At 45.2% G+C, this 25089-nt stretch overlaps 1 protein-coding gene across 5 annotated transcripts; it reads right to left on the bottom strand.

Annotated features, from left to right (window-relative positions):
- Positions 1 to 1605: 1605 nt before the first annotated feature.
- Positions 1606 to 23124, bottom strand: LAYN (layilin; the record flags this gene model as incomplete). 5 transcript variants are annotated; one of them, XM_080703741.1, is made up of 8 exons in its annotated part: positions 1606 to 1966; positions 4942 to 5044; positions 7831 to 7914; positions 8542 to 8574; positions 12394 to 12551; positions 19441 to 19738; positions 22637 to 22660; positions 23040 to 23124. In XM_080703741.1, the coding sequence occupies 8 exons, from the start codon at positions 23122 to 23124 to the stop codon at positions 1606 to 1608; spliced, it is 1146 nt and encodes a 381-aa protein (XP_080559867.1). The 5 variants fall into 5 exon arrangements, with proteins under 5 accessions (XP_080559867.1, XP_080559870.1, XP_080559869.1 ...); XM_080703744.1 differs by lacking the exon at positions 22637 to 22660; XM_080703743.1 differs by lacking the exon at positions 8542 to 8574 and having other exon boundaries at positions 1606 to 1953; positions 4938 to 5044; positions 12364 to 12551.
- Positions 23125 to 25089: the final 1965 nt, after the last annotated feature.

Genomic DNA, 25089 nt, shown 5'->3' on the forward strand with positions numbered 1-25089 from the left:
AAATCAGAAAATCAAGAAAGGTTTTAAGTTTTACTGGCATAATTAAATCATTAACACAGCAGCTCCCTTCTTTCTAATCAGCAGGAGTTCTTTTCAAACTAAAATTACTCAATTATGTCCTCTACCCAGGAGGTGTGTGAAAAGCAGGTCCTACAGACTTTGAGCTGACATAGTTAGGCACTTGTACATTAACCTGAAACAATCACGGGGCATCCATTCAGCAGACACGGGCTGTCCACCTGCATGGTGCTGCCAGGGTGGCAGGAAGGTCAGTGCAGGCAGCAGATGGGGCTCCCACTTCATGGAGCCTGCAGCCTAACAGGGCCCAGTGTTAAGGGGCAGAGTGAAAAAATAAAGAGACAGGCTGTAAAGCCAACATGAGGCAAAATGGGCACTTGCACATTTTAGAGCAATGAATCAGTCCCGACCACGTGTTCACTGCTTCGGCTTAAAGTGTTGTAATTCCAAAAAACACACTCTCAGAACAGGCAAAAATGGCATTTTTGTTACTTATCCTGTTCTGTGCTCTGGTAGGACAGAGAGTTGGGCAGTGGTTATAATCCACTGCATTTGATATTGCTCCAGGGCAGACTGGTTAGCTGTCCAGTTCGGGGCTTCTTATGTGAGACAAAGTTGCTAAACTCTAAAAAATAAATTGTCAGAGGAAAAGTTAAAATAAGATTATTAAGCCGATGATTACATAATCATCTGCTGGCAATTTAAATCATGGCTTTCAGACCTTCAATATGTATCTGACTGTTGCTAAGGTCAGCAAACTTTTCTCCTGATTTGAGACCAAAAGCATTTGAACTAGTCATGTCCCCAAAATAAAAGTAGGAATATTATCATTATTACTAATACGTCGATGCCACAGTAAAATAAACACGCAAACAGAACGACGTGGAACACGAGGGTGGGGAACACAAATAGGCTGAGAGGCACGGGCACAAATTTCATTTTTAGTTTCTCAAGTATTTCCAAGTTGGATATTTCCAAGTTTAGATGTCAGGAGGAAAGAAAAAACAAAAACCAAACCCCCCCACCCCCAAAAAAACAAGTCCCCTGAGACCACATGCAGAGGAAGGGCTGTAGATAAAGACTGACTAACATTCTGCTTCCTGCTTTTTATTTGATTTCATCCTTTGGGGGGGGGGGGACCCAACAGATGTGAGAATTGCTGATGTGTCAGCTGGTCTGCGGCTTCCACATGTGGGCTTTGGAAAGATTCTGGCTTCTGTCCTTTAGCGATGATGTGTGCTGCTGTATAAAGCAGAGAAGACAGATCCTAGAGGTGGGATTTCCAGGCTCGGCAGCCATAATCTTCATCCAGGCCAGTCACAGCACTGTGCCTTCAAAGTCAGACACAATCAATCCGCTGACGCCTATTGAGACGTCACTTTGTGGCAGCCCCTGGGCTGGTTCTTTCTCCTAGGGTCCAGCTGGGTGAGAAGTTGGGATAAGGAATGAATGGGGGCCACATGCTCACCCCCAGGGCCTGATTTGAGCATTTTCACAGACCTGAACACTTTCCTTATAGAAAATAAGAAAATTTGCTTCTCATTTCTTTCCCACTCTTGTTGGTTCAAGTTTTTCTCACGTGTCCTACTAACCATATATTTCATTTTCCACCCAGCCAGACTCCTTGCTCCTCCCCAGTTGTTCCGGGGAGAACTCATAAATGTCATTGGTCACAAATCCACTCTCCATGCTTGCCAGAGTCACAAACCCGCTCTCGGAAGGGTTCACAGCCATGTTGTCATAGTCACAAGACGTGTCATCGGGAGTGGCTTCTCCGGAACACACCCGGAATGAAATATTCTTCAGGTCTGGCCGGGGCTCAGCTAAGTCGGCTTCACTCTGCTTTCTTATGACGTCGTAAACCTCTAGGTCTGGGCTGCGATCTTGGTGATGAGAGGGCCAGATGGTGTGTTGCTCCTTGGTGTCAAGGTCCGCCTGCTCCCGTGCTCTAAGAGAGAAAATCAGGTTGAGTACTGGAGACCAAGCAACTGAGAATACACCCTGAGGATATCCTCAAGCTTCCTCTTGAGGCGGGAGGAAGTGACCCCAGGTAGTGACCAACACTGCACTTGTTACCTTCTTAAACCTACAGGCCAAGGGACGGGGTGGGTGGAGCAGGTGGGGGGGAGGAAGACAAACCGGAAAGTGTCATTTTGAAAGGGAATGTATGTCTGTCAATTGCTACTGCCAGAGTGTAGGACACAGGCTATTATCCTGGGCAGCTGGAGATCCAGGAGGGTCCAGGGATAAAATTGGGTGAACACAAAAATATTATACTTTAAACACCTCATCCGCAGCCAGCGTGATGGTGCACGCTTGTAATCCCAGGACTTGGGAGGCTGAGGCAGGAGGATTGCAGATTTAAAGCCAGCTGCAGCTACTTAGGCTCTCAGCAACTGAGCAAGACCCTGTTTCCAAATAAAAAACAAAGAAGGGCTGGGGGCGGGGTGTAGCTCAGAGGTAGAATGATTTGGATTCAATTCCCAATCTCTCTCTCTCACACACACACCAAAAACAAACAAACAAACAAACCCAACTCATCTATACCTCAGATTCAGCATATCCTTCCTTATGAGTATAGGCAATAAACCTATAGAATTAATGATATCTCGCCCAGCGTGGTGGCGCACGCTTGTAATCCCCGCGCTTAGGAGGCTGAAACAGGAGAATCGCATGGGTTCGAAGCCAGCCTCAGCCACTTAGTGAGGCTTTCAGCAACTTAGTGAGACCCTGTTTCCAATAAAATATTTAAAAAAAGCCAGGCGTGGTGGCGCACGCTTGTAATCCCCACGCTTGGGAGGCGGAGACAGGAGGATCGCGCAGGTTCGAAACCTGCTGGCTTAGGAAACCCTGTTTCCAAATAAAAATGTAAAAATAGGTCTGGGAGTGTAGCCCGGAGGTAGAAGGGCTTCCAGGAACCCCAGTACCACCAAAAAAATTAAAAATAAGTAAATAAGTAAAATATAAAAAAAAGGTCTGGGAGTATAGCCCGGAGGTAGAAAGCCTCTGGGTTCCATTCCCAGTACCACACACACACACACACAAAAAAAAACTAATGATATCTCTGGCTTGATCAATAAGTTATTGAAGCCCTCACTAAGTTGAAGAGGCTGATCTTGAACCTACAATCCTCCTGACTCAGCCTCCCAAGTGCTAGGATTATAGGCATGCACCACTGCACCCGGCCCAATGTATTTTATTTTATGTATTTAAAAATATTGTTCTGGAGCTGGGTGTGGTGACATATGCCTGTAATCCTAGTAGCTGGGAGGCTGAAATAGTAGGATGACAAAGTTCAAGGCTAGCCTCAGCAACTTAATGAGATCCTGTTTCAAGATTAAAAAAAAAAATAGAAAGGGCTTGGAGTATAGCTCAGTGGTAGAATACCCCTGGGTTCAATCTCCAGTAAAAAAAAAAAATTGTTCTGGGAAAAGGCTTTTTCTTTTATTTTTAAAACAGGGTCTCAGCTGGGCATGGTGGCACACGCTTGTAATCCCAGCGCTTGGGAGGCTGAGACAGGAGTATCGCATAGGTTCGAAGCCAGCCTCAGTTACTTAGTGAGGCTTTCAGCAACTTAGTGAGACCCTGTTTCAAAATAAAGTATAAAATAGGTCTGGGAGTATAGCCCAGAGGTAGGAAAGCCCTTGGGTTCCACTCCAGTACCACAAAAATAAATAAAAAAACAGGGTCTCACTGAGTTGATAAAGGCCTCACTAAGTTGCTGAGACTGGCCTCAAACCCATGATCCTCCTGGCTCAGCCTTCCAGGTACTGGCAATACAGGTGTATAGCACCATGCCCAGCTACATATTTGTAATTTTTGAACTGAATTTTACTTTAAGATTGAAAGACAATAACTAATAAAATGATCATAATATTGGCTGATGTTTTTGAGTTCACTATATGCCAATTTGAGCATGTATTCACTGCTTTAATCCTTACAATAATCCCTTAAGGAAGTTAATTTGATGAAAGGCTCAACACTGAATTCTTACTAATTAGTCTCAGATTATTCATCCAAGAGATCCGACAAATTCAAATTAGACCTTAAGTTTGTTTTTTCCTGGTACTGGGGACTGAACCCAGTAGCTCTGGGCATTCTACCTCTGAGCTATACCCTCAGGCCTTTTTATTTTTTTATTTTGAAGCAGACTCTCTCCTTAAATTGCTAAGGGTGGCCTTGAACTTGGGATCCTCTTGTAGCAGCCTCCCAAGTGCTGGGATTACAGGCGTGTGCCACCATGCCCTGCTAGACCTTAGGTTTTGAGTTCTAAAATGGGAACAGAGGCCTTCTCTCTATACCATGACCGTGGGGAATGAAGAGGTAACTGAGAACAGTTCAGTGTACCTACAGAATGGGAGTCTAGGATTCTGGCCATAATTAGCAGTTGTCTAGAGTACTTAGTAGGGCTGTTTCATGGCATTCCACTCTCGTATATTTAATTTTTATAGCAGTTGATTAAAAAGAACGTGGCTCTTCCTTTGGAATGAAGAGGCTCGGTTTCAGGTGTTCATCAGAGCGCTCTGGAGCAGTCATTTCCACACGGCCCACTAGTCTTTCCTTACTCAACAAGCATTTCTGGAAATGTTTGTTGACAGCATCTTTGTTTGGTGATATGTGGACACACAGGGAGTGAGAGTGAATAACACCGTTTCACCCTTCAAGTTGTTTAAAATGATCTACACACACACACACACACACACACACACACACACACACACACACTGTAAGGTCCCTCTCCTAATCACAACTGGGAGCACATGCTTAAGCCTGAACGCTCGGAGCCTGCAGAGGATCGACTCTCCTGTCTGCAGTGCTCATCCTCTTGGAGCTGCCATGGCTTTTTAATGAAGTAAACAGGGCAACATCCAAACCGCGGCGTGCAGGGAACACAAAGGTTTATACAGTGAAGGTTTTACTTGCCTCCTCCTACAGATCCAAACCCAGCACACAGCTGTGGTGACCACAACAAGGAGGAGAAGGGGGATGCTGGGGATTAGGATGTAGGCGAGATTCAAGGCAGCTTCTGAAAAGAGAAAAAGCACACGATCAACACTGGTGGTGGTGGTGTGTGTGCGTGCAAGTGCACATGTGCTTCAAACCGGGCTTTGAGAATATAACCAACAAAGAGTATTCCAAAGAGCACATTTCTAGCAGATTGATGCACATTTACCCAGTTAGCTTAGTCTTCTAGTTTCAATAATTGGACATTTTCTTCCTGTCTTGTTACCCCGAGTAAAAATTAAAATAAGTTTAGATGTCTAGGTCTCTGGTAGATATTGAAAGGGCACTTTTAATAATTAAAAATTATTTTTTTAGCTGAGTATGGGAAGGCATGCCTGTAATCCCAGTACTTGGGGGGCTGAGACGAGAGGATCGCAGGTTCTAGGACAGACAGCTTGAGCAATGTAGTAAGGATCTCAGGATCAGATTTTGGAAGATACTAGGACTGGAGACTAACTCCTTTCTTACTCCTACTTATCCAAAATTCTCAAACATCTGGTGACTACTGTTGCCTTTTCATTTTATCATATTTTTAATTTTGAGGTTACAAACCTAATAGCCATCAAAAAACAAATAGACTTTAAAAAAGTTCACTTTAAATACAAATACTACAACTAGAATGACAATCATTAAAAACACAAACAATAATAAATATTGATGAAGGATGTGGAGAAGTGGAAACTCTAATACATTGTTGGTGGGATTGCAAACTAGTGTAACCATTTTGGAAAACAGTATGGAGGATTCTCAGAAGACTGGGAATGATCCTACCATATGATCCAGCAATACCACTTCTGGGTATCTACCCAAAAAAACTGGAAACCAAACTACCAAATGAATGTATGTGTAACTATGCTCATAGTTGCACAATTCACAATTGCCAAACTATAGAGCTAGCCAAGATGTCCATCAACAGATGAATGGATTACAAAACAATAGGATATATAGACAATGGAATTTTACTCAGCCAAAAAGAAGAGCAAAATTACATCATTTACAGTGAAATGGATGGAACTGGAGGACACTATGCTAAGTGAGATTAGTCAGTCACAAAAAGTAAGAAATGGGATGCTCCCCTAATATGCAGATGCTAGGAAGAAAAAGGACCATAGGAGGAACTTTATATAAAGGAGGAGAAACCATGGACGAGTAAATAAAGATGCCTAACCGGGGGTAATGGGAGGGGGAGGAGGGAAGTTCCCTAATGTACATGATGTATATTCACAAACATATAAAAGTCAATCACTAAGCCTAACATGAGAAGGAGGGGGAGTGAATTGGGTAAAGGGTAAATGAGTGATGTGTGCATGTGTACCTCTACCATCTTGTACTCCATTAGGTTGTATGACTACAGTGCGCCAATACAAAAGTTAAAAAAAAATACAGTGTGGTAAGAATGAGCAATAGAAATGCCATCCACCTCCGCACAACACTTCATTCTTTTTCAAAGTACTTTTCATACATCGTTGGCCTTTGTCCCTGGTTCCTGGAAGGGGGAGCTCTAAATCCTTAGAATTTTCCAAGTAATAGGATTGACTTTGTTATTCACGAGCCTCTCAGATGGCACCAGTGTTTAATATAAGGACATGTCTAAGGATGGGGACTGGGCACGCCAGAATATCAGCCCAGTCATGATGAGGGAAGGCACTTTCAGCCAGGTAGTATCAGCCTGACCTCCTCTAGAGACCAAGTTGTATCATATGACCAATGATTAGTTCAGTTATGCTTAACCAACAACCCAAATAAAACTTCTGGACACCGAAGCTCAGTAGAGCTTCCCGTTTGGTGTATACATTAATGTACTAGGAGGAGGATGATAAAATCCCAACTCCCCGGGAGAGGACATGAAAGAGCCTCATTTGAAACCCTCCTAGACCTCATCCTATCTTCATCTGGCTGTTCCTGACTTGTAGCTTGTAAAATAAAATGCATAAATATAGTGTTTTCCTAAGCTCTATGAGTTGTTCTAGTAAGTTGTCAAATCTGAGAGGGCATGTGGACATCCCTGGGTTTGCAGCCAGTTGGTTAGAAGTACCTGTGGCCTGAGGAGCCCCATACTTGTGGGTGGTATAAGAAGTAAGGCAGTCATGGCCTGTGTTTTTAAGCTGTGGGGGTCTGTGCAAGCTTAGGTGGTTAATGTCAGAAATGAATTGCAGTACTACAATATTCTATTTTACTTTATGAACAAAATAATGCTCTCAGGTAGGTAATAAAATATTATTACTTCTATTATGCAAATGATTAGACTGAAACACAGAGAAATTAAGTGTTTTTTTTTTTTTAAGTGTCCAGTAACAAAGACCCAAATTTCCCTTTTGAAACTCAGGATGACAGTGAGGCTGTAAGTTCATTAGAACTCCAATTTATCATCCCATGTTCTTTTACCTTTTGCGATCTAATATTTTAAGTGTTTTTGTTCATTTTCTCTGTTTCACAGATGAATATTAATCACAGATATCATGCAGCGTGGCTTGGGTCTCTCTGTTCTTATTTCTCTGCATCCATTTTCTTAGTTCCTGCCTTACTCCATCCCTCTCCCTCACACTCTGAGACCCATGGGCTTTGTCTTTGTGCAGACATCTTCCTTCCTGTCTGTTCTGATCACCCCAACTGTCTTAGAATAGTTCCATGCGCACATTTCACTTATGAAGCCTAACATTTAGTACAGTTTTTGGACAGTCACAGATGCCTTTTCTAATTCTGTTTTTAAGGAGGTTTTGGGAAGAACAAAGCAGGAAATGTGAGCAAGGGTGATATGTAATCAAGGGTGTTCCATTCTCTATTTTCCCAAGCAAGCGCTGCACATACCTTTACTTTCTTTAAATGTTTCTTTGGGATCTTCTTTCTGTGTTTCCTCTGGAAGGATGGGTGTTACTGGCTCTGTCCCTTCGCCTGGAGAGAGACACAAGGATTTAATTAAGAACCTGGGAAAAAGGAACCACAATCCAGGTATTCTCTGAGGTCCCACCATGTTTAAAGTGAGATGCAAAAAAGCAGTAGCGATTTGATGAGTAACATTTATGAACAGAAAAGTAAAGGTCTGGGTTTGTTAACCGAGACATTTTAATGTCTTCATCTTTTTGGTGAGTCCCTGCTGCCAAGGATCAGGCACCAAAACAAACAACAAGCTGCTGGCACTGAGCCACAGAAAGTGCTGAGTGCCCAGGGGAAGGGCCAGTGACTCATGCTAGGACCATAAATAATCAAGATTCCTAATCAGTTTGGCTAATTTCTTGTCTCATTAGGTTAAATTATTCTCTTCATGTTGTTAATCATAAATAACATTCTACACTGAATTTTCAGATGCTGCCTTTCAGCTTTGAGAAATAGACAATGCCAGAGAGTGAGAGGAATAAACCAGATGTAGTGGCTGAGTGTGGCATATTTCTGTCCAAATTGTCTGGGTGAACACCAGTGGTATTTGGTGTTGAATAATCTGGCCTAAAGGACTGATGGTTACTACTCTATGAAGAGGGGCTGTGAAAGAAGCTTAATTCAAATTTCAAATGACAGCCTTACCTCCAGGTCTTGTGGAAGGAGCTTTTCGTTTCTCTGCAGCAGAAAGAAACAGAAACAAAAATAATAACTAAAAATAATGACCAACATTTTCTGACATTAGAATAAAATCAGCTAGAGTATGGCAACTATTTCCAACAAATTAATTGTTATGAGAGATGTTATTGGTACTAGATATCAGGAACTGAGCAAGTTAAGCCAAAAGAATTGCTTCTGCATAAGATTAGCCTCCCTTCTAGATTTACTTTGCTAATTTTTTTTGTGTGTGTATGTGTATGTGTGTGTTACTGGAGACTGAACCCAGGGGTGTTCTACTACTGAACTACACCCCCAGGTCTTTTTATTTTTTTATTTTTGAGATGTGGTCTCTCTAAATTGTCAAGGTTGGCTTCAAACTTATGATCCTTTTTTTTTTTTTTTTTTTCAGTACTGGGGATGGAACCCAGGGGCATTTTACTTCTGAGCTACACCCCCAGCCTTATTTTTTATTCTTTATTTTGAAACAGGATCTCACTGAGTTGCAAAGGACCTCACTAAGTAATAGCTGAGGTGGTCCATGAACTGCGATGCTCCTGTCTCAGCTTCCCAAATGCTGGGATTACAAGTGTGCACCACCATGCCTGGCTACTTGTGATCCTTCTATCCCAGCCTCCCAAGTATTGTGATCAAAGGCATTGGCCACCATATGTGGCAAGTTTTTCTTTCTCGTTCTCTTTCTTCTTTATGCTAAAAAGGACAAATTTGTAAATGGGAAGTTCATGTGCTGTGAATGTGAGGTGGTTTTTTAAGACCAATATAAAGAATTCTCATATAGTCTTCACCTTATCCTACCATATTGTGTTTACTTAATCATTCTCTGTCTCTATGTACATATCTATCTCTATATCTTAATGTTTATACACATAGCTGCATATACTTATATGCATACATACACATATGCAGTTTTTTTCCAGAGAGGAAGATAAAAACTGTGCCCTTTTACTCCCAGTGACTCAGAGAGAGGGAGAAACTCTAACACTGCATCACAGTGCAATGATCAAAAGCAAGAAATCAACATCGACACACTATTATCTAATCTACAGATCTTATTTGCATTCTTACAATTGTCCTATTAATATTATTTATAAAAATTATCATCATCGTCACCACCACCACCACCACCACCACCACCACCACCATCATCATCATCTAGAATCCAATCCAGGCTCACTAGTTGCATTTGTAGGGGGAGAGGAGATGCTTAACCTGAACCTGAAGGGTGTGAATGCATGAAATTGACTGGGAAAGAGAAAAGGGTGCTCCATACTCAGGAAATAGCAGTTAAGCGCTTTCGGGGGACTGTGAGGAATGTAAAGGTATGAAAGTAGGAAGGGGAGAGGAGTTGAGGCTGATCATGCAGACTCTTTTTGGCATGCTAAGCTGCAGAACTTATTCTGAAGATGGGCGACCATATAAAGGGAATATGTTCATTCTTCTCCATGTGCCCACCTCCCTCTGTTGGATCCATGCTCTGTGTCCTGGAGGCTGATCTCTATGGACTGTTTTATTGCAGGCCCCCTTGTCCTTTGGTCTCGGATTGGACTTAGCCAACGGGCAAAGGCAAGAGATCAGAAGGTAGAAGGAGAGCGACCACAGTTATTTATTCCTAATATCCATTCCACATCAGCATAGCTTGACAGTAGCTGCATTCTCTAGCTACCTCAAGCTTTCTCCAGGTTCTGCTAAAGTGGTTCTTCTCCGTTGCCCTTTTTGGACTAGGAGTGGTAATAGCTTCTGGTATAGCTAGTCACTGGACACCTTATCATCTTTTTTGTCTACACTTCTGCAAATATCCTTTGTATTACACCATCCTTATTAACTCCTTTGGTTGTGCCATCTTTTTGTCTGTCCAGAATTCAGTCTAACTAATACAGTCAATAGCAAAAGTAATGAAGAATATTATTTCCTTTAGAAAAGTATCAAGTTCAGCTGGGCGTGGTGGTACACGCTCGTAATCCCCACACTTGGGAGGTGGGAGACAGGAGGATTGCGCAGGTTTGAAGCCAGCCTCTCTGGCTTAAGAGACCCTATTTCAAAAAAAAAAAAAAAATATATATATATATATAGTAGGTCTGGGAGTGTAGCCCAGAGGTAGAAGGGTTTCCAGGAACCCCAGTACCACCAAAAAAAAAAAAAAAAAAAAAAAAAAGAAAAAGAAAGAAAGAAAGAAAAAGAAAAGTATCAAGTTCTAAAATGAAAGGATACTAATGCAAATTTCAGAATGAAAGGATACTAATGCAAATTTTTCAGAATCTCACACTTCAAGAAATGTTAGCTGGGAATGGTGGTGCATGCTTGTAATCCCAGCATTCGGGAGGCTGAGATCAGAGGATTGTGGTTGGCAGACAGCCTCAGCTACTTAGTGAGGCCCTCTGCAACTCAGTGAGACTCTGTTTCAAAATAAAGAATGAAAAGCCGGGTGTGGTGGCGCAAACTTGTAATCCCCACTCTTGGGAGGCTGAGACAGGAGTATCGCGCAGGTTCGAAGCCAGCCTCAGTCAGCTACTTAGTGAGGCTCTTGGAATATAGTGAGACCCTGTTTCCAAATAAAGTCTAAAAAATAGGTCTGGGAGTATAGCCTGGAGGTAGAAAGCCCCTGGGTTCCACCCCCAGTACCGCCAAAAAACAAACAAACAAACAAACAAACAAACAAAAAAACCCCAAACAAAACAAAATAAAGAATGAAAAATAAGGCTGGGGATGTAGCTTGAAGGTAGAATGCTCCTGGGTTCCATCCCCAGTACGAAGGGGGGGGGGTGTTAAGAAGTACAAACACCTAAACCATGGGCTAATATAGTATAATTTATAAAAGTGATGGAAATCCAGCTGGTAACAAATGCTTTGCTTTCACTGCTCTGAGGAGGTGGTCTGCCAAGCAGGTGCAGGTCATTACAACCTCCAAGCCAGAGACAACTCTGTATGGTGAGGAGGGCCAGGCCATGGAGAGAAGACTTCATCGGAGGGGATGAGGAGGGAAGAAAAACATCTTTCAGCAGCAAAAATTGCCCCCGAAGCATAGTCTGATTCAAACAATTTAAAAATGACAAGATTGTTTATTCCCAAACTAGATATAACTAACAACTCACTCTACTCTTGTCAGAAAAGAATACAGAATTGGAGCTAAGCGGTTGGCTTTAGGGAGCTGAGAAACATCAGTGTTAGATCAAGAATCAGTTTGAGTTTAAATCTAAGTCAGTTATAACAAAGGAGTCTGGGAAACCTCAGCAGAGGGAGACTCTGGGCTTGCTGTCAATTTGCAACCTTTGAAGATATGGAAGCAAATGCAAGTTGAGTTTGTAAGGCATCGAGATGGTCTGGGAGAGCTTAACAACTTCTGCCAAATGCCTCTGAAACTGGTGGACTCTGTCATCTACATCCTCTGCTCATTAGTGTGTTCCTTAAATTCGGAGAAAATAATCTGACATGGCTGTTAGAAGATGTGTAGGAGCAATCACCAACTTATTCCAAGCACCTAAAGCCAACCTCACATGTGGAACATGCAGGAGTTTGCATTGGTCCACAGAGAGGGCTTTTTCTTTCTGGATGTTCTCAGAAATGTTGCTTTATCTTATATGAATTAGGTCCTTTCTTTTTTTTAATCCACTCTCTTAGCATCTGATAACCTTTCTTTTGCTAGAATTACTCTGCAGTGGGAAAGTGTCATGACACTTCTCTTTACAAGAATTCTTAATCTTGCCAGCATTTGCAACAAGCTTCCTCAGTGACCCCATAGCAAATCTCAGAACTAGCAATTGCTTATGAAATGAGAGAGGAAGTTGAGAACACAGCCACACAGCTTGGGAGAGGATGCGTTACCATCGGAGTATTTGCAAATGAAATTGTTCTTCATGTTGCATCGATCATCATTCCACTGGAACATGTAGGGGCCGCCGATGCCAGCGGGTGCTGACGGCTGATGGTACATGACCACGCAGACTTCACTGCCGCAGGAAGGCTCGTCCACATACCAGTTCCTGTAGGAAAGGGATGGACAATGGAGGCAACTGGAGAAACATACCCCAAGACTTCCAAGCTTTTGTCTTCCCATCGGTTTCTATCGAGACATGAACCTAAGATTCTTGTTCAGATCACAATACAGAGACAGGGAAGAACTGAAGCACTGCCAATAAGCAGAACACATGCTCTCTACTGTGGACATCACAATCAATCATCTGACATTGCCACGGCCTCTTTGCGGGTGGAATACATTACCATATGATATCTGCAAAGTAATTATGAGAAAAAGCAGACAGCAGGAACAGTCTGGACGATCTTTCTATTTTTTTGCTTTTTGCTGATTGGATTTTGTTTCTTTTGCTTTCAGAAACCAGATGTACTAAGAGGCATGGAATAGCTCATCTAGAGATTGGCCTGCTTCTATCCCTCCCCTGCTTTTCAACAGCCACCATTGCCTTTCCAGCCAGTGAGGCTGAGATGTACGGAGGTAGAGAGGACATTCAAGCATCTGAGCGAGGTGTTTCAGAATAGAGAGGCTGTCGAAGCAGGTGAGGGGGTGGGGACAAGAGCATTAGGACCTCTTGGTCTTTTTCAGTTTTTAAGTCATATTCACTTGACCACTGCCAGATGTCTTCTTTTTGCCTCCCTAGACTGCTGAAGGGGTGCAGTCGTAACCTTAGTTCTATTACTCAGTTGGATATGTGGGTGCCAGTTAAAGCCTGGGATCTCATAATGGGTCTAAGTCTATAAGCACCCAGGCCAGCTGCTGGCAAAGGCTGGGCTTTGTAGTCTGCCTGGTTACCCTTCCCTGACCTGCTCTCCCAGGGCTGGGATTGTGTCCTGATGCTCCGACTGTTTAACTACTGCTCTCCCTAGCTCTCATCAGAGTCTTTCCCTTGGAAGGAGTCAGCTGAGAGGTGGGTCGCTTGGTAGCACAACAGTACAGTTCTGCTTCAGTCTTGTGTTGCAATCTGCCAGAAAGAAGTTCTTTTGCTACACTCACTGGGTAGAACTTCCTGAACAAGAGCTAACCTTGCAACAAACACTCGTTGGACATTATGCCTGGGCAGCTGGGGACCCTGACAGGGGCTGGGCTTTGCACCTCAGCAGTTAGTTCTGTCCCATTTTCTAACCTCATTGGCCTTCTCCATGGGCCTTATGGCTTTGCATTACTTTATCTCACACATAGATGAAACATTATGCCCAGCATATAATTTTTGGACTTTAATTAGTTTTCAGACTCATAAATAACTGAGAAGATGAGGCCTGATTCTTAGGAAAAAGGACTCCACAACAGCATGGCAGGTGCACATCATAACACTTCCCCCCGTTCTTCCCCCAAAGGGACCTTGGGACATTTTTTTCAAGTAACCATACCCTGGGGGTATATACATATATTACAAGGACTTTTGGGCACAGTCTGTAAGTTGACACTGATACTCAGACTTGAAGTGTTGTCAAATCTACCCATGTTGGGGCCAGGTATTAAATAAAGGACCAACTCTCTGGGCATGGTGTTGCATGCCTATAATCCCAGTACTTGGGAGGCTGAGACAGGAAAATTGCAGGTTAGAGGACAGCCTCAGCAAGTAGTGAGACTCTCATCAACCTAGTGAGACCCTGTTTCAAAATAAAAATAAATAGGGCTGGTGGTATAACTCACAGGTAAATTGCCCCAGGGTTCAATTCCCAGTAGCACGCACACACACACACACACACACACACACACACACACACACACACCTGGTAGTCACTGTCCCATTCCCTACAAGTATAAAATAAATAGACATATTTGGAAGTTGGTATAGTTCCAAATTGGTTCTTTTAGCCTACTATAGTGAAGGAGATCAAGCACTCTGAATCTGCACTCTTCCCTATCCCTTCAAAGTTAGCAAATCAACCACAATATCTTATCCAGGGAAATATGCATAGAAGTAGTTCCATCCTTAGAGACCCAGAAAATGCAGGGCAGTGTTTCCTATCATGTCTCTATTTAACTCACTGCGACTCCTGCAAAAATCAGGCAGATCCTAAAGGCCCATACTAGTGTAGCACAAACTTAATCAGGTAGAAGCCTTGATTGTAGCTGCTGGGCCATAGGTGGTATCTTTGTAGAGCAAGTTAATATGCCCTGGAATACTTAGTGTGCAGATCTGGCTACACCCCCAGTTCTATTTTTTACTCTTTTTTTTTCAGTACTGGGGACAGAACCCAGGAGCATTGTACCTCTGAGCTACACTCTCAACCCTATTTTTTAGTCATTTTATTTTATTTTGTGGTAATGGCGATGGAACCCAGGGGCATTCTACCTTCGAGCTACACCCCCAGCTCTATTTTTTAGTATTTTTATTTTTTGAAGCAGGGTCTCACTGAGTTGTGAAGGGCCTCCCTAAGTAGCTGAGGCTGTCTGCTAACCACGATCCTCCAGTCTTTGCCTCTCAAATGCTGGGATTATAAGCGCGTGCCACCATGCCCAGTCTGCTCTTTATTTTGAAACAGAGTCTCACTGAGTTGCAAAGGGCCTCACCAAGTAGCTGAACTGTGAACTGTGATACTCCTGTTTCTGTCTCAGCTTCCTGAATGCTGGGATTAAAGTATATGTCTGGATGGTGGACACATTCTTTTCCATCTACATCAGAAAGAGGATCTGGAAGCTGGGCATGGTGCATACGTGAAATCCCAGTACTTGAGAGGCTGAGACAGGAAAATCACAAGTTTGAGACCAGAGCACAATAACTTAATAAAACTTTATTTCAAAATAAAAAAATAAAAAGGGCCTGGGGCATAGCTCAGCGGTAGAATGCCCCGGGTTCAATCTAGAGAGAGAAGGAAAATGAAAATGAAATGAATCTGGAACAATTACATTCACTGGAACTGGATGACAGTATACCTTCAAGATTGTCCCTCAAGGCTATACTAATTTTTCCCATCCTCTGTCATAATATGGTGTGAAGAGACCTACACTTTCTAGAAATATTATAGAACATCACAACGGTCCACTATATTTCTTACATCATGTCATTTAGACCAGGTGAGCAAGAAGTAGTTAGTATGCTGGAGGTGGACTCATGGGCTGGAGATAAACCCTCTGAATATTCAGGGACCTGACACTTCTTTAAAATGTGTCAGTGGCTGATGATCTAGAAAATGTCAGAACATCTCTTTCAGACTAAGTCATGTAATAATTTGAGGAAGCATAGTGCTTGGCAGGCCTCTGGTTTTTTTTTTTGTTTGTTTGTTTTGTTTTTTTTTTGGTGGTACTGGGGATGGAATCCAGGGGCCTTCTACCTCCGGGCTACACTCCCAGACCTATTTTATATTTTATTTAGAAACAGGGTCTCTTAAGCCAGCTGAGGTTGGCTTCGAACCTGCAAGATCCTCCTGTCTCAGCCTCCCAAGCGCGGGGATTACAAGCGTGCACAACCACGCCTGGCGTCCACTGTAAGATGCAAGAGGTATATCCAGGATCAAAATGCACTGCAAAGGCAGGTAGAGCTGTACTACTGGTACCAAAGCCTCTTCCTTGTCTCACACCTATGGTGCATGAAGGAGTTACTTGTGACTAGCTGATATAGGCAGCCTGAGCTTGGTTCATGGATAGGTCACTCTAGTCTGAGTGAACAAGCCAAAGTAGACAGAAGCTCCACACAGAAGTGGCCTCCAAAGACATTGTAGGAGGACACCTCCTATTGGACAGAGTTTAGTAGATGCACTCAGTTAATTTATTTGTATAGAAAAAGAAATTACGAAGTCAGGCGTGGTGGCACGTGCTTGTAATCCCAGCATTTGGGAAGCTGAGACAGGAGGATCGTGGTTCAAGGCCAGTCTTAGGTACTTAGTGAGGCCCTTTGCAACTCAGTGAGACCCTGTTTCAAAATCAAGAATAAAAACTAGGGCTAGGGGTGTGGCTCGGAGGTAGAATGCCCCTGGGTTCCATCCCCAGACCCCACCCCCCCACACAAAAAGAAATAGAAATTATGAAAAGTTAGAATATATAGACCCGGGGAAAGGCAAACAGCACAATTAGGTGATAAGAGTTTAAAAGGAAAAGACTGGAGGATGAGGTCAAGGACATCTTGGATCCAGTGATGTGAACAGAAATATGGGAATGAGCATAAAGTTTGGCAGTTTTTCTATCACATGTTAAAGTCCACTGGGAAGCATCTATCATGGAAGTACAATTCTCAGGCTGAGACTCTCAGAGATGAGGATCAGGGTCATGCTGCAAGGTCATCCACTGAGACCAGCAGAGGGTGTGGGATTCTAGACTCAGTAGTAGAGGAGGGAGGTCAATAAGTAATGCCTGTGGTCCTGGGATCAGCTGCAGTGATGGAAGTGTAGTTCATCTCACTACCCTCCCTTTTTGAAAGTTTATTCCAGGAACAGAAGCCCATGAGACTACTGGGGTAGTTACTCTCAGAACCTATGATGAATACTACACACTGTCTCAAAAGTAACAGATAAAACATATTGTACATCCAAAGACAATGTAAACAGAGTTAAAAGTTACTGATAGAATGGATAAAATACTTCCAAATGCTATATCTGAAGGTATATTAATATTCCAACTAGAAATTCTCTGGTAAGAAAGAAAGCAAAAAGAAATATTGAAATGTTATCGTTAGGTCATCAAAAGCTTGGTATCAGACAAATGAAACTGTTATGTGAGATTATCATCGTTAATATTGGATAAATTGCTATAAAACTAGATGTCAACCACTAAGCCAAGCATGGGAAGGAGGGATGGGGAGGGAACGGGGTGGGGATCGGGTGGGGGCTGACTGGGTGATGTGTGCATGTATGTCTACAAAAGTATTATCTTTATACTATTATGATGTATGAATACAGTGCACCAAAAAAAAAAAAAGTAACAGATAGCCGGACATGGTGGCACACGCTTGTAATCCCTGCGCTTGGGAGGCGGAGACAGGAGGATCGCGCTGGTTCGAAGCCAGCCTTGCTGGCTTAAGAGACCTTGTTTCCAAATAAAAAAATATAAAATAGGTCTGGGAGTATAGCCCGGAGGGAGAAGGGCTTCTAGGAACCCCAGTACCACCAAAAAAAAAAAAAAAAGTAACAGATAAAAAAATTTAAAATTTTTATTTTGATTGATAGTGACTCAAGATTTTTTCTATATGATCATAAATTAGATTTTCTATTTTGTGAACTCTCTGCCTTGATCTTTTACTTCTTTTTCTTCTGAAATCTTAGTGTTTACTGACTGATAATTTTTTTTTTGGTACTGGAGATTGAACTAAAGGGCAGTTTACTTCTAAGCTACACTCCCAGTCCTTTTATTTATTTATTTTCTTAAGTTTGAAACTGGGTCTCTCTAGGTTTCTGAGAGTCTTTCTATTGATGAGGCTGATCTCAAACTTGTAATTCTTCTCTCTCAGCCTCCCAAGCTGGAATTTCATGTGTGTGCCACCCTTCCTGGCTTGACCTACTCAAAATCTTAACCTAAAAAGATATTAACGCCGGTGCTGGGGCCTCCAAGGCAGGGATCGGAGCCTGATGAGGGGTTAGGCCAGTACCGGGGCCAGCAAGGCCGGGATCGGAGCTCACCATGAGGCAAGGCCGGTGCTGGGGCCTCCAAGGCCGGGATCGGGGCCTGACAGGAGGCAAGGCCGCTACTGGGGCCTCCGAGGCTGGGATCGGAGCCTGCCGAGGGGTTAGGCCGGTGCTGGGGCCAGCGAGGCCGAGATCGGACCTTCCGTGAGGCTAGGCTGGTGCTGGGGCTTGCGAGGCTGGGATAGGAGCCAGCTGAGGGGTTAGGCTGGTGTCGGGGCCAGCGAGACCAGAATCGGGGCCTCCCATGAGGCAAGGCCGCTGCTTGAGCCAGCGAGGTCTGGATCAGTCCACTGGGTAGCCAGGCCACTACTGGGGCCGTCAAGAGTGGGATCGGTACTTGCAACACGGCATGCACAGAGAAATATGGCAGAAAATAAAAATCAGATGCTTCCCCTAATCAGCAAAAACTAGGAGGAAAGGGGCAACAGGAGGAGGTCAAGCTATAGAAAGGGCCCTATAGTGGAGCAACTAAGGTGACCAATCAGAGGGTATGTAATAGGGGAGGATGGAGCCTCTTTAAAAATGCAGGAGGTACATAAACAAATGTATCAAAGTTAATCACCAAACAAGCATGGGATCGAGGGAGGGTGAGGGAATGGGATGGGGGCTGGATGAGGGCTAATTGGATGATGTGTGCTTGTATATCCTTTCAAGTCTTGTATTCCAATGTGATATATGATTACAGTGCACCAATTAAAAAAATAAAAAATTAAAAAAATATATTAACTTTGTCACATTTTTATAGACATTTTTTCAGTCTTATATCTGTCCCTTAATTTTGATATTTTTAACAATTTCTCAAGTCACCATATTTTTAGGGAGGAATGATGGACTGTGGAGCCACGGCGGAATGCATGCATACCAGTGTCTTGATGCTGTGGGTTTAGGAGGGCCCTATAATCTTCCCAAAGTCCCCACTCTTGCCCAATCCATCAAGTTGATCTCATTCTGATTTCTTGCTGATCGCCACAGTTCTCTGTGGTCGGGAGTCCTAGCCTGACTCCAGCTCTAAGGACCCTCAGTCTCTCAATGGTGTTCTAGCGAAAGGCCAGATAGCCAGCACCGCTGGCTTCAAGCACTGGACACCACTGACACAGTGCTGCTGGGCTTCACCCACCTGCACAGAGCTCTCGACTGGCCACCGGGCCCACGTCAAGGCTGAGTTTACTGCCTTCACCTCGCCACTAGGGTCAGTGGCTGCTGTGGTGGTATTACTCCCCGGGCCTTGCCCAGCCAGGTCTTCCCTCTTCCCCATGAATCTAGCACTGTGGGTGTGGCTGTCTCTTTTCTGAGTTATCTCAAGGGAGTCAGCTGCTGCGAGTTCCAGGTACTTACCTAAATTTTGACGTGCTGCCATCGGTCCAAGCATAAAGGTCCTGGCAGGCTGTGCTATTGTTTTGTTTTTCTTCGCGCCTCCTGAGTCCAATCCAGAAATCACCATCAGATGCCAGGAGGTTTTCAATGAACTTTTCTATCAGTCTCTGCTCGGCTTCAGATTCGATGCTGACTAGCTGGCCCCCATCTCTCCTACAGGCTTCTCTGGCTTCCTCAAAGTTCTGTCTTCGAGAAGCATCATGGAAGTAAATGACTTTATAACAAGGCCTCTGTGTCCCTCCCCTGCAAACCAGTTGCCCTAGAGGAAAAAGAAGGCAGCCTGTTTCATGGTTCTAGAGAAAGTATACCCGGGCAGAGATGCACAGGAGCGTATGAATGAAGCTGTCTCTGGGTAAGAACTATGATTACTTAGTAGACTATTATCATGTCAGTGTAGGGCTTCCAGAGAAAATTAATACTCCTTCCAACACGGGCTGCAGTGATTTAAACTCTGATGCTTATAGTGTGTAGGGACACCTGTTTTGTTTGTTCCATTATAGATTCTTGAAAAGCAGACATTGCTATCTTTCAAAGAAAAGTCGATGAAGATTTATGGCATCACTTAAGCCACATAAATAATGCTCTTAGGGAGTCTCAGGGGATTAGTTGGCTTAAAGTGAATATCTCTGTTAAGTAGTTCCCTCAGGGGGGGGAAAAAGGCATTTGGAAGGCAGACTTGGACTCCTCTGCCCTGGAGCCCTCTGTGTATGGAGCAAAAATAATTTGTTCAGTCTTTGGTGTGAGCAGAAGCTAAGTGCATCAGATCTATAGGGTTTTCTGCTGCTGACAGCCTGTCTCCCCACCTAAAGACAACAGCTAAGGTTTACTGAACTTTTCCTATGTGTCATTAACTGTGGTGAGGACTTCACACTTAGGTATACACTTTATCTCATTTTTTTAGACTACTGTAGATTGAACCCAGGGGCATTCTACCTCTGAGCTACACTCTCAGCCCTGTTTTAGATTTTATTTGGAAACAAGGTCTCACCAAGTTGCAGAGGCTGGCCTGGAACCTGTGATCGTCCTGTCTCAGCATTCCAAGAACTGGGATTATAGGCATGCGCCACTGCCCAGGTACTTTACCTCACTTAACCATCATAACAATTCCCTTAATGTAGATATTATGTCTCATTTTACAAGTGAAAAAAGTAAGGCTCAGAGAAATTAGGTAATTTAGCTAAGGTCACACGGCTATCGGTAGCACTGTGTGAATCAGAATTCAGACTTGATCACAAAGTTCTACAGTACCACTGAAGGACACTGTTCACTCCCTCCTCCACCCAGGCTTAGGCTGCAGGGCGAGCCCAGGTAATGTGTCTCATCAGACTGACACCTGAAGGGCTGAAGATTTTTTCAGACAAATGGATGGGATTCTACTGAGAAGCAAGTAACAAAATGTTTGCTGGCACACATTGTCCCAGTTTGTGTTTAGTGATGCTTGTTGCAACTCAGACCTTAGCCTTACTGCTCCTTTCTTTTTCTTTTCTTTCCTTTGTCTTTTTCTCTTTTATTCATCACTCATTTGTTCAATCAACATTTATTGAGCGTATCCTCTTTGCGTGACACTGTGGTAGGCCATAGAAACACAGAAACAAACGCCAATTCCTAGTCCATGAGAGCTCACAGCATATGTTTCTGGATCTAAATTGTAAACAATGAATACCGTATTTCAACAAGGCAGTCCCTGCAAGGAGAGAACCAGTTTGTGGGCGGTGGGTGTGAGTTACTATCAGAATGAGGGCTAAAGAATTTTGGTTTAGGCACTTCTTCCCAGACCTTCTGGAATGTTCCCATAGCCCCAACTTTTTTTTTTCCCCCCAGTGGTACAGAGAGCCAGATAGTTTTCATTATTCCAGATACTGTCCAGAATACAGGGCAAAGGCCACAGACAGCTGCATTATTAGTGCTAAACAGCAAAGAGCACATAAAGATGATCTGGAAAACTGGTAAAATTTTACCTTCTAATTTTCTAATTTTCTTTCCTCCTCCTCCTCTCCCTCTTCCTCCTCCTCTCCCTCCTCCTCCTCCTCCTCCTCCTCCTCCTCCTCCTTCTCCTCCTCCTTCTTCTTCTTCTTAATTTTTTTTTTTTTTTTGGTGTGGTACTAGGGACTGAACTCAGGGGCATTTTATCTCCAAGGTACACTCTCAGCCCTTTATTTTTTACTTTTTTGTTTGGAAACAGTGTCTTGCTAGGTTGCGGAGAGTCTTGCTACATTGCAGTGGCTGTCCTTGAATCTGTGATCCTTCTGCCTCCCAAGTACTGGGATTACAGGCATGCACTATGCCCAGCTGCTATTTTTATTTTTTATTCTTTCATTGCTTTTGTAAATAAATTCTCAATGAGCAACAAGTTAGAGAAGTCTTGTACTTTTTCCCTTTTCCTTTCATTCTTTGGCGATTGCTGCAAAATAGACAGGCTCTAACTGGACAGGTCCACCTGCAAATTATGGGGGCTCAGAAAAACAAAAATGTTCTCACCATGAAGATGTTTGAGAGAAGCTGTGGCCTGGGGAAGAGACCGGCCAGCCAAGTTCCTCTGATTCCTTAATGCTGGCTCCAAATCAGGCAGCAGAGGAAAGTCGAAAGAGCCCCAGGAACACCCCCAACCCCGCCACCAGCACAACATAAACTGACGTTGAATTTACTGGCAGCCGGCACTTTTCCACACTAGGTCGCCAAGGGAAAACACGAACACCTTAAACGAATTTCCTGTATGGTCCAGCCTGGTCACACATCCCAAGTCCTCTGAGTGCCAGGGAGCCAGAGCTGGAAGGAGGCCCGAGCGCCCCTCTGGTCAACCCTGTCTTCAGGAAGTGTCTTTCTTTTTTCATATGCAGGAAGGGGAAGAGCAGGCCGGCCTTCTATCCTCCACCACCAACTCTACTGAGCTCCCGCAGCCCTCATCCAAGCCGTTCAGTTCAGGCTCTCTCCTGTTCGCTGCCCCGCACCACACCCCCATCCCGAGACCAGCTTAGGAGCCCTTAAGTCAGTCCCACGGGGGATGCCTGGGTGGCGCAGGTTCCGATCTCCTCCATTCCTCACGACCAAGCAGGCTGTCGTTGCCCAAGAAGGGGACCCAAGAATAGGACACGGATACCCACCCCTGCGCCCCGACATGCAGAACCACGGCGAGAGGCAAGAAGCCGGGGCACTGTACCTCCTCTGGGGTCCAAATCCGAGGCTGCAATGACACGACGACGGAAGGAAGCAGAGAATCATCCCCCGGGGCCAGGCGGGGCAGGTCCCTGGGCCGCGCCCGGGAGCACCCAGCGCCAGCCGGGGAGCCAGACCCCGCCCCCGCCCCAGGGCAGGGTCACTGGAACCGCTGCCCGCCGCCTGCGTGGCCGCCGTCCCCAGCCCGCCGCGGTGCGGTCAGCGGGTGACCGAGGGTGCGCGTCCGCCCACCGCCCGCCCCACCCGCCACGCCCGCGGCCAGCGCGGGGCACCCAGGCACCCGGCGAGCGCCCGGGGCTGGAGCGGATGGGCGGGCGCGGAGGCTCGGGGAGGGTCCGCGGGGCCGGGGTGCCCGGGGGCGTGGGCTCTTCGCGCCCCGCACTCACCGCTCAGCAGGCGGCCTTTCGCGCGCGGCGGCCCGGCCAGCAGCAGCGCCAGCAGCAGCCCCTGCAGAGCCTCCCGCGGCCGCATGGCCGGCACGGGCGCCCCGACGCTGCCCGGGGCGTCGAGCTGGTGCAGCGGGCTGACCAGTGCGGGCAGCCGCGGTCGCCGCAGCAGCATCTCCCGAGGACTGACCACTCGGCACTGGGAGGCGGCGGGGAGGGCTCAGAACCGTCGGTCTCCCCTCCGCCCCCTGGGACGTCACGGCGGGAGGGCTGCCCGGCCGGCTGGCCCGCCCCCGACGGCCCCCTCCCGGCAGGAGGCACCAGGCGCCGCCCGCAGGAGGGGAGCGAGCCGCCGCGGGATGCCCCAAGCATGGCTTCTCTGAAAAAAGTCGAAGAGCGTGGCTAAAAACAGTGCCGCACAGTGGCCCTGCCCCCCAGGACGGCAGCCCAGGTCCTCCCGCTCTGCGCTCTGCGGGGTGGGCCGAGGGAAGGCGCCGCAGGTCGCAGTCCCAGCATTCAGGCCACACCTGGGAGCAGAAGGTGGATGCTCCGGCAGGCAGTGTGTCCACTGGCCTGGAAAGTTAGGGTGCGCAGCGTGGATAGCCGCCACGGGAAGGTGGTAGAGTTGGAGATCAGCTTCCACCAGAAGCCAAAGAGTGTCCCAGTTTTCAGCAAGGAAAAGATTGTGCTTCGCGTTGGCAGGTGGGGTAGGGGTTCTGGAGTTTGGCCTTGGACTGGTGGCGGAAGGAAGATGACCCCTCCCGCTCAAGACGCGTTTCTGCCCAACCTTGTCAGTGTGTGCCTCTTCTGAACTCCCACGATAGTTGTGCTTTACATTGGCTTCTCGTAGTAAAAAGGATGTTTCCAAATATATTAGGATAATGTGAGCCTCCCGTCCAAAGGCTAGGATGCCGAATAGCAGAGGGTGGGCCTGGGTTCCTTGTGAGGTACAGCCGAAGCCCCATCTGAGCCACGGACTTCTGGACTTTTATCCCAGTTTACATACGTACTCATGAGATATATTGGCGAGAGAACTCGAGTCAAAACACAAAATTCATTTATATTTCATATATAACTTATAGCTTGAAGGTAATTTTCTACAGTACTTTTAGTGTGCCTGCTTTTTGACTGAAACTCTCACATGAGAATTTTCCCCTTGTGGTGTCATGTCAGTACTTGAAAAGTTTTGGATTTTGGAGCATTCCTACTTTGGTTTTTGGATGAGGGATGCTTAACTTGATTTATACATTTGAAGAAATAATCATGCGGTAAACTGATGTTTGTGTTGACCGGTTGAGCGCATAATCTTCCTCTGGGCAAGACAAATTTTCTCAGCAAGAATAGAATCAGAACAAAAAGAACTGGCTATATAATTGGAAAGTTTAGGCTTTAACAACCTGCTATGCCCATCTTCACAATAGCAGGCTGACAAATTCATCAGTCTGACAGGGTTCCTTGTATTCTGGATGGTTCTGGAATGGGGTTGCCAATTTATAATTTCAAACATTTCCCCTTCCAGGCCTGATTAATTTTGTTACATTGTTCTCTGTTAGGGTTTGGACAGGGAGTGTCCCCCCAAAGTCACATGTGTAGAAGGCTTGGTTTCCAGTGCAGCAATTCAGAGGAGGGGGCTTTGGAAAGTGATTGGATTGTGGGGCCTCTGACCACATTGCTAGTTTAAACTCTTGATGGCTGAACGGACTGCTAGGAGGTGGGACCAAGTTGGAGGAGGTAGGTGGCTGGGGTGACCTCCTCTCTCTCTCTGCTTCCCAGTTGCCGTGAGCTGAGCAGTTTTCCTCTGCCATGCCCTTCCGCCACTTTTCCTGCCTCACCTCAGGCTTAAGCAAATGGAACCAACCTATCATGGACTGAAGCCTCTGAAACCATGAGCCAAAATAAATCCTTCGTTTCTGTCAAGTATTTTAGTCATGGTGATAAACAGCTGACTTCTCCAAATTTCGTTGTTCCAGAAACTTGGGGTTGCCCCTTAATATCCATCCTCCACTTCTTTTAGTGATAGAGTCCCCTCATCTAAAGACTTATGTCCAGC

The sequence above is a fragment of the Muscardinus avellanarius genome (assembly GCF_963383645.1).
Source record: "Muscardinus avellanarius genome assembly, chromosome: 1".
NCBI lineage: Eukaryota > Metazoa > Chordata > Mammalia > Rodentia > Gliridae > Muscardinus > Muscardinus avellanarius.